Source organism: Bos indicus, chromosome 9 (assembly GCF_029378745.1).
Source record: "Bos indicus isolate NIAB-ARS_2022 breed Sahiwal x Tharparkar chromosome 9, NIAB-ARS_B.indTharparkar_mat_pri_1.0, whole genome shotgun sequence".
NCBI classification, from domain to species: Eukaryota; Metazoa; Chordata; class Mammalia; order Artiodactyla; family Bovidae; genus Bos; species Bos indicus.
In genome coordinates, this window is record NC_091768.1 from 73,653,148 (window position 1) to 73,669,162 (window position 16,015).

At 39.7% G+C, this 16,015-nt stretch overlaps 1 protein-coding gene across 21 annotated transcripts in view; it reads right to left on the reverse strand.

The window, feature by feature from the left end:
- The window catches only part of AHI1 (Abelson helper integration site 1), a 224,636-nt gene that overhangs the window by 124,425 nt on the left and 84,196 nt on the right, over window positions 1-16,015 (reverse strand). For 18 of the 21 annotated variants that reach the window (XR_011568502.1, XR_011568503.1, XR_011568506.1 and 15 more), the window contains 2 exons: window positions 13,841-14,037; window positions 8,031-8,057 (listed from right to left, as the gene is read on the reverse strand). Coding sequence is in view for 16 of the 21 variants with exons in the window: in XM_070796217.1 (XP_070652318.1) it covers window positions 8,031-8,057; window positions 13,841-14,037 (224 nt within the window). In the remaining 5 variants the exon portion in view is untranslated. Of the gene's footprint in view, window positions 1-5,751; window positions 5,881-8,030; window positions 8,058-13,840; window positions 14,038-16,015 lie in introns of those variants that run through there. The other 3 variants (XM_070796218.1, XM_070796224.1, XM_070796231.1) reach the window with 2 other exon arrangements.

Consider the following 16,015-nt stretch of genomic DNA (forward strand, 5'->3'; position numbering starts at 1 on the left):
GTAAGACCAAAAACTGTAAAACTCTTAGAGGAAAACATAGGCAGGACACTCGATGACATAAATCAAAGCAAGATCCACTATGACCCACCTCCTAGAGGTAACGGAAATAAAGACAAAAGTAAACAAGTGGGACCTGATTAAACTTAAAAGCTTTTGCACAGCAAAGGAAACTATAAGCAAAGTGAAAAGACAACCCTCAGAATGGGAGAAAATAACAGCAAATGAAACAACTGTCAAAGGATTCATTTCCAAAATATACAAGCAGCTCATACAACTCAATGCTAGAAAAACAAACAACCCAAACAAAAAGTGGGAAAAAGACCTAAACAGACATTTCTTCAAAGAAAACATACAGATGGCTAACAAACACATGAAAAGATCCTCAACATCGCTCATTATTAGAGAAATGCAAATCAAAACCACAATGAGATATCACCTCACACAGGTCAGAATGGCCATCATCAAAAAATCGACAAACAATAAATGCTGGAGAGGGTGTGGAGAAAAGGGAACGCACTTGCACTGTTGGTGGGAATGTAAATTGATAAAGCCACTATGGAAGACAGTATGGAGATTCCTTAAAAAACTAGGAATAAAACCACCATATGACCCAGCATGGAACAGACTGGTTCCAAACAAGAAAAGGAGTACGTCAAGGCTGTATATTGTCACTCTGCTTATTTAACTTATATGCAGAGTACATCATGAGAAACGCTGGGCTGGATGAAGCACAAGTTGGAATCAAGACTGCCAGGAGAAATAACAAGAACCTCAGATATGCAGATGACACCACCCTTATGGCAGAAAGTGAAGAAGAACTAAAGAGACTCTTGATGAAAGTGAAAAAGAAGTGAAAAAGTTGGCTTAAAGCTCAACATTCAGAAAACTAAGATCATGGCATCCAGTCCTATCGCTTCATGGCAAATAGATGGGGAAACAGTAGAAACAGTGTCAGACTATTTTTTAGGGCTACAAAATCACTGCAGATGGTGACTGCAGCCATGAAATTAAAAGATGCTTACTCCTTGGAAGGAAAGTTATGACCAACCTAGACAGCATATTAAAAAGCAGAGATATTACTTTGCCAAGAAAAGTCCATCTAATTAAGGCTACGGTTTTTCCAGTAGTCATGTATGGATGTGAGAGTTGGACTATAAAGAAAGCTGAGTGCAGAAGAATTGATGCTTTTGAACTATGGTGTTGGAGAAGACTCTTGAGAGTCCCTTGGACTGCAAGGAGATTCAACCAGTCCATCCTAAAGGAGACCAGTCTTGAGTGTTCATTGGAAGGACGGATGTTGAAGCTGAAACTCCAGTACTTTGGCCACCTGATGCAAAGAATTGACTCATTTGAAAAGACCCTGATGCTGGGAAAGATTGAAGGTGGGAGGAGAAGGGGATAACAAAGGATAAGATGGTTGCATGGCATCACCGACTTGATGGATATGAGTTTGAGCAAGCTCTGGGAATTGGTGATAGACAGGGAGGCCTGGTGTGCTGCAGTCCATGGGGTTGTGAAGAGTCGGACATGACTGAATGAATGAACTGAACTGAGTATAGATAACATTAATAATTTAAAAAAAAGATAAAAGTCCTCTGGCTTCAAGAAGCTTACAGAGAAGTATGGAAATTCAGACATGTAAAGATTAGAGCTGGAAACAATATCATGTAATATCTAAAAAAACAGAAAGAAGGAAGAGAGGAGAGGAAGATGAACAGAAAGAAAGAATAGAATTGTTCCTCCCTGAGGAAATTCATACTTTAATTCTGGAGAATATAGGCAAAATTAATTATAATTTAAGGCAGAATAAACTCAATTAAAATACATGCCAATTATGAATCAATATGTCTGGGAACATGAGAAAAACAGATTAATCCCATTTGTGAGGAATCATACAAAGCTTAATGGAAAGAAATTCCTCCAGGCAATATCATTTCTGATATGATTCAATCCATCTCGAAACAAAGAAAAGAGGAAGGAAATTCGGAAATTATAAGTTTATGTGAGAGCAATGGAAGACTTCTAATACCAATTACTGTCTTGGAAGTAAAGAGATGAGAACTCTTTTTATCTTCCCATCATCAAATCTTTATCTGAGCATCTACCCATAGTTTCTACCTATGTGCCTATCAGAGAGGATGAACACTCACTTCTCTTAAAGGCCAGTTTCTCCACTGGCATTCAGAATTTGATTCCCTCTCATTTCTTCAAGGACTTGAGTCCAGCAATAACCACCTCCATGGGACGTTATCAATTTCTCTGTCACCACTGAATTATTCCCAGCAGCAAATAAGCATACTTTAATATTGTCCATCTAATGTTCTCCTCCAGTTGCTGCTTCTCTGCTCCTCAGTTAGAATTTCTTAAAAGAATGGTCTACACAGTCTCTGCTTTATAGACTCCCATTCTGTCTTCAACCCACTTCAACTGAGCTTTTCTCCCAGCCACTCACTGAAACTGTACTCATCTAGGAAACCAAAGGACATCATCCTGCCAATTTTCTGTCCTCGTTTTACTCATTCGCTCAATAGCATGTGACTGCTTATCACTCCCTTTTCTTAAAATACCTCCTGTGAGATTTCCTGACATACTCTCTTCAGGGTCTCAGGTACTTAGCTATACTCTCTCTCCAGGTGATTGTACCAAATCTAACAGTTTAGAACAAATACGGCTTTTACCCTGAACTCTCCCCAGAGCTCAAGACTCAAATATCCAATTGCTTACTTCTCAGCTACATTCATATAGAAAACTCCACGCCAGTAGTCCTCATCTCATTAAAAAGCTCTACCAGCATCTACAGTGGCTATAAAAAGCAACACAGAAGTGATTTCTATGTTCTCGTTCTCTCACTTACACCACATCTAATCCATCACCACGTTGTGCTGAATCTACTTCCAAAATATATCTTAAATTTGTCCACTGCTTGCACTCCCATTATTATAACTCTTAAACGAATTCAAGGATTAGACTGAAATGGCTTTAATGCCAGGTGGCCTATGATCACATAAGCAAACCAAAATCTAAGCCTGTAAATACTTCGAGGTTTCAATACTGAAACCTAAGGATAACTAATCCCAATAGCCAACTGAGCTTTATTTTTATTTTTTTGCAAGCCTTTCCCACTTTTATTCATTTTTTCTGCTTGGTTCCTCGATGAAGCAATCACTTTATCTTTCTTTCCTGCAACACCGACTTCATTCCCACTTCCTCGAAGACCGAGGAGAGCCCAGGGGAGGAGGGTAGGATTCTCCACCAGCCACAGCTCCCAAAGGAAGTGTCAGGGCTGTGAAAGGAAGCCGGGTCTGGAGAGAAGACCAGCTTCTGGCCCCTGTGGGTGAGATCTTCAGGGATCAGGATGCGAGGGCGAAGTCTTCCCTTCACCGTTGTCATTTCCATTCTTTCCCAGAGCCTCAGGTGCGGTCCAACAGGTCATTGTTCTTGTATATCTTTTCTGGATTCCCTTCCTTCATGGCTGTGTATCTGGCTAATGTGAAGAGACAGTCACTGAGTCTGTTTAAGAACTTGACCACGTTTGCATCGGTCTCACCCGTCTGGACAAGAGGCACCACACGTCTCTCGGCTGGGCTACACACGGCCCGACAGAAGTGCAGTGTGGAGCTGCTCTTGCCTCCTGATGGGGCGTAGTCTCTGGGTGTTGTCACTCAGTCCTGTCTGACTCTGTGATCCTATGGACTGCAGCCCGCCAGGCTCCTCTGTCCATGGGATTCTCTAGGCAAGAATAAGGCAGGATGAAAGTGGTGAGTGGGGGCAGCTGGCGAGAGTATCTGTCGATCCACTGCTCCAGCTCCAGGATGAGCCCCGCCTCGAACATGGCGTGTTTTAAATGAGCCTCTCTGGCTGAGGAGCGCGGAGTCGCCAGGGCAGAGCCGAAGTCCTACAGGGAGCACTGGATTCTCTGAAGCTCTTCCACAAACGGGTGGTCCTTTTCTGCAATTAATTCCATAGCAAACCCAATGGCTGAACTTAATTCATCTGTAGTTCCCACAGCTTCAAACACCTGGTCGTCTTTGGGTGGTCTTTCTCCAGTGAAGGTGCTAGAAAACCCTTTGTCTCCTGTTTTGGTGTAGATCTTGGGGACCTAGGGAGTCTTCGAGGAAGGCTGAGGCCTGTCCCCGTCTTCCACACCCTGGGGGCTGCGACTCTGGAAATGGGGACACAATAGCTTGCGGGCTCCAAGACACCCGCGCAAGCAAAGGCGACCTCCCGGGCCCCACACAGCCATGCCCCAGGCCTCTCGTCAAGGAGCCCAACTGGGCTTTAAACTATAGCCAATCAGTAACTTCCTTGTTCTGCTTCAGCCCTTTCTCTCTAGGAGTCTTTCCCCAGCTCCTGCTGGTGAAAAGCTTCTAAATGATCCTAAGCTTGGCCCTAACCAATTCGAATAGATTTTTGCTCAAAGAAAACCCTCCTAAAATGTTTAATATGCCTCGGTTTATCTTGTAACACCATACTAGTATAGGCCACAATCTCCTCTTCCTTGAACTGAAGACTATTACTTGCCTTTTAAAACCCATTCTCAAAATAAATAAATAAATAAAATCCATTCTCACGTTCTTTCCAGGTTAACATCTCAGTCACTTGTTTCTCTAATTAATATCCTAAACTCCTTACTGAAGGATAGTAGAATATGCCACCCAAAAATGTGCCTCTTTTGCATAAGGATTACTTTGAGAAACTATAAACACAGGCATTCTGAACACAGAGTGGAAGCTATCTTTTGTAAGAGAAACAGACATTAGAATGGGGTTCTATACCAAGAAAAAGCCATCTATCATTAGGGACAACTTTTTCACCTGAGAGACTTATGTCTACAAACCAGCTTCTCCTCTTACCTTCTCAAGTTGCCTTCTGCCCCAGAAGTGTCAGACTCCTCCATCCCTTTTCTAGGCTCAGGATGGTATATAAGCCCCAGCTAACTGGCAGTCTTTGGCATCCCACGTCTTTGTGGGGCTCACATATGTATGAAATTAAAATTGCATTTTTTTCCTCCTGTTAATCTGTCTATGCCAATTTAATCCTTAGACCAGTCACAGAACCTATAAGGGCAGAAGGTAAAGCTTTTCCTCCTCTACATTACCATGCTTACAGGACCGTTTAAAAGGCTGGCCTGATCTCCTGAGCTTCTCCCCAACTTGTCATGGAACACTGCTCTTCCTCGCTTACTCACTATCCCACTTAAGATTAGTGATCTTCTTTCTGCTCCTTCAGCATGCTAGTTTAATATCTAGATGAGAATTTTCACAGGACAGGATTAGTTCCTTATCAAGTGGACTCAAGAAAACACTATTCTAAGCTATAGAAAGCCAGTAATAAATGACCATATATTTTATGAATCCATTTATACTAAATAACCAGAATTGGCAAATATATAGAGACAGAAAATATAAACCACTCCTGCCGGTTACCAGGAGTTTGAGTGCTTTGTTTGGTGGTGTGTGTGTGCATGTGTGTGCCTGCGTGCATGTCCTTATCCAGAAATGGAGAATGACTGCTAAGAGAAAATGGGCTTTCTTTTTGGAGGGAATAATCTCTCTTTTTGGAGAGACAGTAGTGATGGTTGCCAATTCTATGTGTATGATAAAACCCAGTGAACTGTATACTTTGAAAGCATGACTATTGTGGTATGTATGTTATATATCAATAAAAGTGAAGTCGCTCAGTCGTGTCCGACTCTTTGCAACCCCATAGACTGTAGCCTACCAGGTTCCTCCGTCCATGGGATTTTCCAGGCAAAAGTACTGGAGTGGGTTGCCATTTCCTTCCCCAGAGGATCTTCCTGACCCAGGGGTTGAACCCAGGTCTCCCGCATTGCAGGCAGACGTTTTACCATCTGAGCCACCAGGGAAACCATCAATAAAACTGTCATAAAAAAAGAAAATAACTAGTAGGTTAATCTTTCCATGCTCCTGCTACTCCTTCTAAGTCTCTTCAGTTATGTCCGACTCCTTGTGACCCCATAGACTGTAGCCCATCAGGCTCCTCTGTCCATGGGATTCTTCAGGCAGGAATACTGGAGTGGGTAGCTCTGCCCTCCTCCAGGGGATCTTCCTGACCCAGGGATCAAACCTGCATCTCTTATGTCTTCTGCAGTGACAGTCAGGTTCTTTACTACTAGCGTCACCTGGGAAGCCCAATCTTTCCATACTTTGACTGATTTCCAAAAATGTCATATTTTCAATCATAATTTATTCTATTTTTTGTTAAGTACTAGGAACACAGAGATGAATGACATGAACCTCCACCCTCAGGAAGTTTCCAGATTAGCAGAGGATGTTCTCCATAAAGCCTTGCCAAATATGTGCAGAACACTTTACTCTTTGGGCATTCAGACAGCATTACAAAAGAGGGGTATATAACATATTTGTAAAAATAAAGAGAAATAGCTCTGAACTGCTAATCAAGAGGATAAACTATTTTTTGACTCCAGTTTTATACACTATACATACTTAAGAACATTTAGTAATCTTGGAGCTACAATCATTACACCAATCATTGCTATCAGGAACAAGTTTCCTGAACATCTGCAGCTCAAGTCAGAATAAAGCTTGTTCTCTTTTTTTCCCCTCATCTTCCTTCCCCTTGTCTCTATTCTATTTCCTGTTGACTTGTGATAATTAGGTAAAAAAGTGATGGGTCCTGACTGATACTGGACAGCTCAGTGATGGGATAAGCCTAGTGTTTTCTGACACATTTCCTCCATGAGATGCCTCATGTGGAACGAGACAATAGCCTACTAACTTCTGTATTCTAAGCACCTGCCATGTGGTAGGAGGTGTCCGCTGAGTAAAGACAGTATTTCTACTGCACTGACATTACATAAAGCAGGCTTTGACTGTACTAATACCACCTTAATTCTTTCCCTTCCGGAGACCTCACCCTTTTACTTTGTGACAATATATAACCATATGTGACAAATAAACGGATATCTCATGATTCACCTGAATTTTGGAAATGGACAGGAGAGAATAAGAGGGAAGAATGGACAAGTGGTGTCATTCCAACTCTTTTAAATAAAATTTATTTTCTTGACAACTGACTTGAAGTTTGCACATAAAACAAGCTTGCTTGCAAAAGGAAGAAAGCTAAAGAAAGCTGCTAGGTTGAAAGCAACTCAGATATAGTTCAGTTGCAATTGTTTACCAACCAAGAGCCTCTTTATATCAATCTCCATTTTCAGACTGACTTTGGGGTCTTGGGCAAATCACTTAACCCTCCTTCAATTTCATTTTCCTCCTTTCTAAAAGTGGAATAACAATCATCTCTAACCTGTCTCTCAGGACTGTTACATAGTTAAATGGGAAAGGAAGTATGAAACAAGGCACAAATAATCCAGAGCACAATATATTATTACTGTTTGTGCACAGCTTCCATTTATTTCAAGGCTTATACACTTTACGCCCCATTCACACATTGGAACTGTGTTGGTGTCTCTTACCTATAAAGTATCACATTATATTTTTCTCAGAGAAGGAAATGATCTCACTAACCCTTTACTGAAAGTATTGATACATCCCAATTCCAATATTCTTAAATCTTCAAAAATAGTAAGCTGCTGCTGCTGCTGCTAAGTCGCTTCATTCGTGTCCGACTCTGTGCGACCTGATAGACGGCAGCCCACCAGGCTCCCCCGTCCCTGGGGTTCTCCAGGCAAGAACATGGGAGTGGGTTGCCATTTCCTTCTCCAATGCATGAAAGTGAAAAGTGAAAGTAAAGTCGCTCAGTCGTGTCCGACTCTTTGCGACCCCATGGACTGCAGCCTACCAGGCTCCTCCATCCATGGGATTTTCCAGGCAAGAGTACTGGAGTGGGTGCCATTGCCTTCTACTACTTGCTAAATTCTCAGGTTCCAGTATTATGATTCCTTGATAAACTCAACCCTAATTGTAACAAACAGGTATCAGAAGAAGTTTTTCCAAAAGTTCTATTAAAGCTATCAATGGTATGTTTCAATTCTTTGGGTCATCACAATGGAAACTGAAGTTGTCTCTTGGTAATAAAAAACCACTCACCTTTGCTGCACAGGCTCGTATCACCTCCTAAAAGAAATACAATAAAATAAGTAAAGAGATATTCATAATTTCATTTAAAAATATCAATTATTTTTAACACATTCAACTATCAATCTTTTAAAAACCAAAATCAACATCCGGGAGAGTGTTTTTTAATCAATCACATGCAGGTATCACTCTGCATTGTTTCCAATGAGCTGGGGAAAGGGTAAAATTAAGAGACTCAGTGACATGACTTTGGAAAATCTAACTTGCCAAAAGAAAAGGCACTGACAAAGACGACTCTGGAGGGCCCACACGTATCTGCCTATGTCTTCTCACAGAAGAAAAGTTTGTCTCCTCAATAAACTTAACGTAAACACTCAACTTTTGTACTGGAACACTAACATATCTAAAAGACACACTCTGAACTGCAGTATAGAATTATCTCTATAAATAACAATACCCATACATATAATTCTCATATTAATAATTTACTCCAGAGGAAATCTAATAATAAACACTTCTGAAGAGTAAAGTATATGACTGGAGGAGCAAAAGAAAGGAATTGCCTACAACTCGTGGGATAAGACCAAGAAAAAGTCACTTTTGAAAAAAGAAATTAGTCAAAGTCAACATAAATGACTTGGAAATTTGCTGCTAAACAGACACAAATAATACTCAAGTCCAATTACGGTTAACCAGCATATATCATCAGTCTAGTATGGAACCAGAGAAAAATGTTAACAATGTGGAGTTTACAGAAAAAGAGAACTGAAAAAGAAGAACGTCCTTTTTTTCCAAATCCAGAAATTGTGAAGGGACATACCCTACATCTAAAGGATATTAGTTATCTCAGTCACTAAAAGGAGGCAGTAAAACTGACTGGGGCATGGGATTCTGATGGCCTGGACTAAATCTCAGCTCCAATGTTTCCATTTGTCTAAGATTGGCAACATTGCTTGATCTCTGAAAGCCTCAACTAGATCAGATCAGATCAGATCAGTCGCTCAGTCGTGTCCGACTCTTTGCAACCCCATGAATCGCAGCACGCCAGGCCTCCCTGTCCATCACCAACTCCCGGAGTTCACTGAGACCCACATCCATTGAGTCAGTGATGCCATCCAGCCATATCATCCTCTGCCGTCCCCTTCTCCTCTTGCCTCCAATCCCTCCCAGCATCAGAGTCTTTTCCAGTGAGTCAACTCTTCACATGAGGTGGCCAAAGTACTGGAGTTTCAGCTTTAGCATCATTCCTTCCAAAGAAATCCCAGGGCTGATCTCCTTCAGAATGGACTGGTTGGATCTCCTTGCAGTCCAAGGGACTCTCAAGAGTCTTCTCCAACACCACAGTTCAAAGGCATCAATTCTTTGGCGCTCAGCCTTCTTCACAGTCCAACTCTCACATCCATACATGACCACAGGAAAAACCATAGCCTTAACTAGATGAACCTTTGTTGGCAAAGTAATGCCTCTGCTTTTGAATATGCTATCTAGGTTGGTCATAACTTTCCTTCCAAGGAGTAAGCATTTTTTAATTTCATGGCTGCAGTCACCATCTGTAGTGATTTTGGAGCCCAGAAAAATAAAGTCTGACACTGTTTCCACTTTTTCCCCATCTATTTCCCATGAAGTGATGGGACTGGATGCCATGATCTTCGTTTTCTGAATGTTGAGCTTTAAGCCAACTTTTTCACTCTCCACTTTCACTTCATCAAGAGGCTTTTTAGTTCCTCTTCACTTTCTGCCATAAGGGTGGTGTCATCTGGGGATAATACTAGCATCTATGTTATAGGATGGTTTTGAGGGTTAAATACAACAAACATGTAAAACATTTAGCACAGTACTGGGAATTCATGCAGCTGCTGCTGCTAAGTCACTTCAGTCGTGTCTGACTGGGCGACCCCATAGACGGCAGCCCACCAAGCTCCCCCATCCCTGGGATTCTCCAGGCAAGAACACTGGAGTGGGTTGCCATTTCCTTCTTCAATGCATGAAAGTGAAAAGTGAAAGTGAAATCACTCAGTCGTGTCCGACTTGTAGCAACCCCATGGACTGCAGCCTACCAGGCTCCTCTGTCCATGGGATTTTCCAGGCAAGAGTACTGCAGTAGGTTGTTATTGCCTTCTCTGAAATAGGTGTTAACTATCACCAATTATTGTAAGATGAAATCTCCCGTGGGGCAGAGAAATTAATCATTGTTTTTTCTAAAACTGGCACATAGTATTTTATTTAATTAATTAATTTCTATTTAAAATTTTTTCAGCCACACCATATGCAGTACATGGGATTCTTAGTTTCCCAACCAGGGATCAAACCTATGCCCCCTATGATTGGAAGCACAGAATCTTGTTCCACTGGGCCACCAGGGAAGTCTCTAAAGCATTTTTTAAACCCATTCAAACCCTATGACTCTGTGATCACTGACCTAGATAGTAGGTAAATTTTTAAAAGGGAGAGTGGTCTTGAGTGCTCAGGCAGCTGAAGAGGTATACTTTTCATTATAAGATATTTAAGTTTATAGGTCAACTTTCTGTAGGACCACTTACTCTTAGCAGGTAACCCAGATACTGAGGAGCTCTGGATATACTGATAAGACCAAATTTCTGAGTCTGAAACCTTAGAATGAGCAGTGTCACTGCTCTCAAGATTCTGTCTACCTGTGAGGTCTTTGCTGGTTTGCAGAGCCCTGTAGGTGATGCTGCAGGGGTAGCACAGTGCTGGCTCTGTTAAGTATGAAACAGCTGAGTTTTATTATGAGTAAATGATAAAGCTACCAAGAACAGCAAATTATCTATTTTTGGCAACTTTTACTCATTCACGGGTAAACACCTATGAAATGTCTGCGGAGCTGAACTTATTATGCAAAATTCACACATACACAAATCACACCCTAAACTTGAACTATATTTTCTTAGAAAAACATTTCTTCCGTGGTTACAAAGAAAGAAGTATATTCAGGGATACAGTCTTATAGAAGTAATTCAGTTTTCTCTATTAGACTTCTACATAGAAGACCATGACAGAGTCTCTTATAAACTAAGTAACAGAAACCTAACAGAAAAAGGAATTTGGGGTTTAGTAAAATGGAGAAGACTCTTGAGAGTCCCGTGGACAGCAAGGAGATCAAATCAGTCAATCCTAGGAAATCAACCCTAAATATTCATTGAAAGGACTGATGCTGAAGCTGAAGCTCCAATACTTTGAGCACCTGATGTAAAGCGCCAATTCATTGGAAAAGACCCTGATGCTGGGAAAGACTGAGGGCAGGCGGAGAAGGAGGTGACAGGATGAGATGGTTGGATGGTATCACCGACTCAATGGACATGAGTTTGAGCAAATTCCAGAAGATAGGAAAGGAAGCCTGACATGCTGCAGTCCATGGGATTGCAAAGAGTTGGACAAGACTTAGTGACTGAACAATAACAAACAAAACACAGTTCAGGAAATATGAGAAAAGGCACTGAGACCAAAGATGGGAATCTAGTCAACCTAAATGCCTGCAAAACGTAAAAAGAATGGCGCTTCCGTGGGAACAAAGATGACATTTTGTTTTTACTCCCATACGTACTACTTACATTCTGAGAGAAAACAATCTGCAGAGAACATTTGAAAAAAAAGTTCAAAGAATTCTCTTAACACGGGAAATATATGGTTTTACAAAACCACAGCACATAGACAAGGCTTTCATTTCCAAAGGAAGCCTCGATCTATGTCAATCCCAAAGCGTACATCTGAATAATTTTTAAAAGGAAAGTTAAGCAAAAGCTAAATAAATCAATGATTCTAAGACAAATAAGTTATTCTCTTATAATAAAGTATCAATTTACTTCCCCCTTGCCTTTGATTTCATATCTTAAAAAATATTTTTCTGAAATATATTAAAAAAATTTTTCCTGTACATCTACTTTCATTTGTTCTTACATCCTTTCATTTATCTGAGGATGACAGCTATAAAAGATGATGCAGGTAAAAAGCTCCAAGACCAAAGTGATTCCAGAATGTTAAGCTTTACAGTGTAAAGACTGACAGGCTGTATGAAATTTTTTTTTTATATGTCTGTCTGTGAGTTGCTCTTAGGTCTGTAGATGAAGTCATATTGCCATGCAATATTTTATACAAGGACACCTTTATCCCCCCTACTGAATAAATATTTTTCTCTAAGTTTTAAAACTCCATTTATCTATTCATACTTCCTCTTAAAATTTGGAACACCATGCATTATTCAGTTATTTAAAAATGTTAAAATATACAGAATTACAACATTGAAATCATTAATTTATAATCATATATTCTATAATTTATAGTGAGACATAAAAAAAAATTTCCTCCATATTCCAACTAAACCTAACCCCCTTTGCCTGTGTGATCTGCATACCTCATACTCTATAACTCTATAAAAAAGGAAAAGGAGAGAGGAAGAAAGTACAGTCCAAACTAAAGATGTCTCAATGCAGTTCTTCCTATGTTTGGTTTAAAACTGGTCAATATTCCTATCAAAGGAGGAGAAGAAGGGATGATTTATTAAGTGCCAGGCAATGCACCAAAAGGGGGAACACAACAAAAAACAAGCCTGTGAAGTCCATGTCTTCAAGGCTAATTCTCAGTAAAAGAACTATTATGGTTAAAGAGCATAAGGATTTTTAAGGATATTCTACCTTCTCAATACATTTTCCCACTTAACTTTGAGAAAGACTGTATAGTAATTTATCACTAATAGAATACCACAGAACTTTTAACCAAGCATTGTCCTTCTCATTTTTATCATCTATTTTCCAGTTTTGCAGCAAATATCTGGTTTTGGTGGCACTACCTTTCTTAGAAGTGAGATGGAACTTTAAAATACATTGATGAAACACTTGTACCTACTCTTCAGAGAAGGCAATGGCACCCCACTCCAGTACTCTTGCCTGGAAAATCTCATGGATGGAGGAGCCTGGTGCGCTGCAGTCCATGGGGTTGCTAAGAGTTGGACACGACTGAGCGACTTCATTTTTACTTTTCACTTACATGTATTGGAGAAGGAAATGGCAACCCACTCCAGCGTTCTTGCCTGGAGAATCCCAGGGACGGCAGAGCCTGGCAGGCTGCCGTCTATGGGGTTGCATTGAGTCAGACACGACTGAAGCGACTTAGCAGCAGCAGCAGCAGTACCTACTCTTTATGGAAGTACATGTTTATTTCTTTTATCCATTTCCTAACTGAAGTCTCACTACTTTCTTTATTATTTAGTTCTTGCATATTAAGAAGGCTGTGTCTTTTATATTTTATGTTAAGTATTTTTCCAGGTTAGTTGGTTGTCCTACGTGTGTGTGCCTACATGCTGTATATGTGCATATAGACACATACTTTTGAAATAGAGAAACAGGTCTTGGGCTGATAGTTACAGAATCTATCAGGCCAGGAAAACATAATAGATTATCCTAAGTTTAGTTTGCTTACTGAAGTTAGTTATTTTAGAACAAGTACCAGAAAGTAACTATACATGTAGAAGAAGGCCTAGTTTTAAGTAACTACTGGAATTGCCTAGTGGTTCAGGTGGCAAAGAATCTGCCTGCAATGCAGGAGACCTGAGTTCAGTCCCTGGGTTGGGAAGATCCTCTGGAGGAGGGTATGGCAATCTACTCCAGTATTCTTGTCTGGAGAATCTACATGGACAGAGGAGCATGGCGGGCTATAGTCCATGGGGTCACAAAGAGTTGGACATGACTGAGTGACTAACACTCACTTTTTCCATTCAGCTAATGTTTATTGGCATGGGTGTGTAAAACAGGATTGAAATGGTTTTAAAGTTTCCAACTTGTCTACTGCATAAAATGAAATAAACATACTGTGACAGAATCAATTCTCTGTTTCACTTGTTGCATCTTCATTGAAGAATGTTCAGTGGGGACATAGTCATCAATCTGAAAGGATCCTTGATGAGGCAGTTTAGGGCAGGTGTATAAAGCACCTTGACTTTGGTGTATTCCAGGTAATGGAAAGGTTCCGTTGTAGCGTCTGAACATTTCAGCCTCCTGCTGGGCAACTGGGAAATAAAAACAAGTCTGTGATTAGTTAATCATCACAGTAAAAGCACAATGGAAAAATTAAGCCATGAAACACATGATCAGAAAGTGCATAAAGCATTTTAAATATTGCATAATAATAATACAACATGACTGACAAAATCATAAAGAAGGAAATAAACTAATTTCACAGGAAACCTCATGTCAGAGGTTAGAGGCAGTATAACAGAGCCTGGAAGGCCAGGCAGTATCTTGGACTGGTAAATATAACATACTAGAATGGGATCCTAGCTTTAAAGAGATACATACAGAAAACACAGTACAAAAAAACACAAAGTAGAATTAAAGAAAATACAAAAAAAATAAAAATGATTATTCACAAACCTATCTTTTAAAACAACTGTTTTCATATTTCTATGCCCCTCCTAATCTTTATCCATATGTACATTTTATGTAAGGTTATGAGTATAAAAACAATTGAACAGTTTTTCAATTTAAATGTAATTTTTTTCTATTTCTACCACTGTATAATTACCATTTATAAATGCCTTACAATATCTCATTGAAAGAAGCACCACAGTTTATTTATGTATTCTCCTATTGTTAAATACCTACAATGTTTTCTGTTTTCCCTCATTATAGACCATATGTAAGTAAAGAAAAGTGAAAGAAAGTGCTAAATTGCTCAGTCTGTGTCCGACTCTTCACGACCCCATGGACTATAGCCCACCAGGCTTGTCTGTGCATGGAATTCTACAGCCAAGAATATGGCAGCGGGTTGCCATGACCTCCTCCAAGGGATCTTCCTGACCCAGGGATCAAACTCAGGTCTCCTGCATTGCAGGCAGTTTCTTTAGTGTCTGAGCCACCTGGGAAGTATGTGAGGAAGTGCTTTCGTAATTTGTTTTTTTTAAAGGAGGTTTTCCTTTGGATTAATTCTCCTGAGTGGAACAGATGGCTCAGAAGTTGAATGTTTTTGATGACAGTGACGATGAGGAGGAGGGGAAGGAGGAGGAAGGAAATAGTACTTTTATTGTAACTCTGTGATTTTCAGGATGCTTTCACAGGCATCTCATTTGATCATTTAAAATAAATGGATTTGAAATTTTTTTAATGCCTGTAAGTACAAAGGAGAAAAAAATAATCATTTAAAATAGTATTTCCTTGATTATATAATTATGCAACTTAAAAATCCATAGAAGAAAAAATGGTAATTTTGGACTTCATAAAAATTTCAAAGTCTCTTCTTTAAAGCTCTTAAGACAGAAGAAAAGCCAAAGACAAGGAGAAATACTTGCAAGTCATATATCTGATAGAGTACCATGCGTATAAAGGAAACCTAACTCTCAAAGTTCAATAATCAGAAAACAAACGAGCCCATTTTACAAGTGGGCAAGAGATTTGAACATACAATTCACTGAAAAAGAAATATGGATGGTAAGTGAGCACACAAAAAGGTGGTTACCATCATTAGTCATTAAAGACAAGCAAATTAAAATCAAAATGAAATAGCCCTCTACCCAATTACAAAGGCTAAAATTAAAAGGATTAGCCATTTCAAATTGTGAAAAGATACGGAGATACTGAAACATAGACTACTGGTAAGAAAATCAAATGATACAACCAGTTTAGACAACAGTTTGGCAGCTTCTTAAAACATGTCTGCAAAAAGATCCAGCCCTTCTACTCTTGGGAATTTACTCAAGAGAAATAAAAACATATGTTTATACAAACACATGTAGATGAATATTTATAGCATCTTTATTTGTAGTAGCTAAAAACTAAATAAAACTCAAATGCCCATCAACAGGTGAATGGAAAAACAAACCATGATATAGCAGTACAATAAAATCATACTCAGAAATAAAAAAGAACTATCGATAAACTCTAAAACACAAAGTAAGATGAACTTCAAAGGAAGTATGAGTGAAAGAAGCCAGAACAACAACAAAAATGAGTATATGGCATGTACTGTTTTGCTTATATACAAATCTAGAA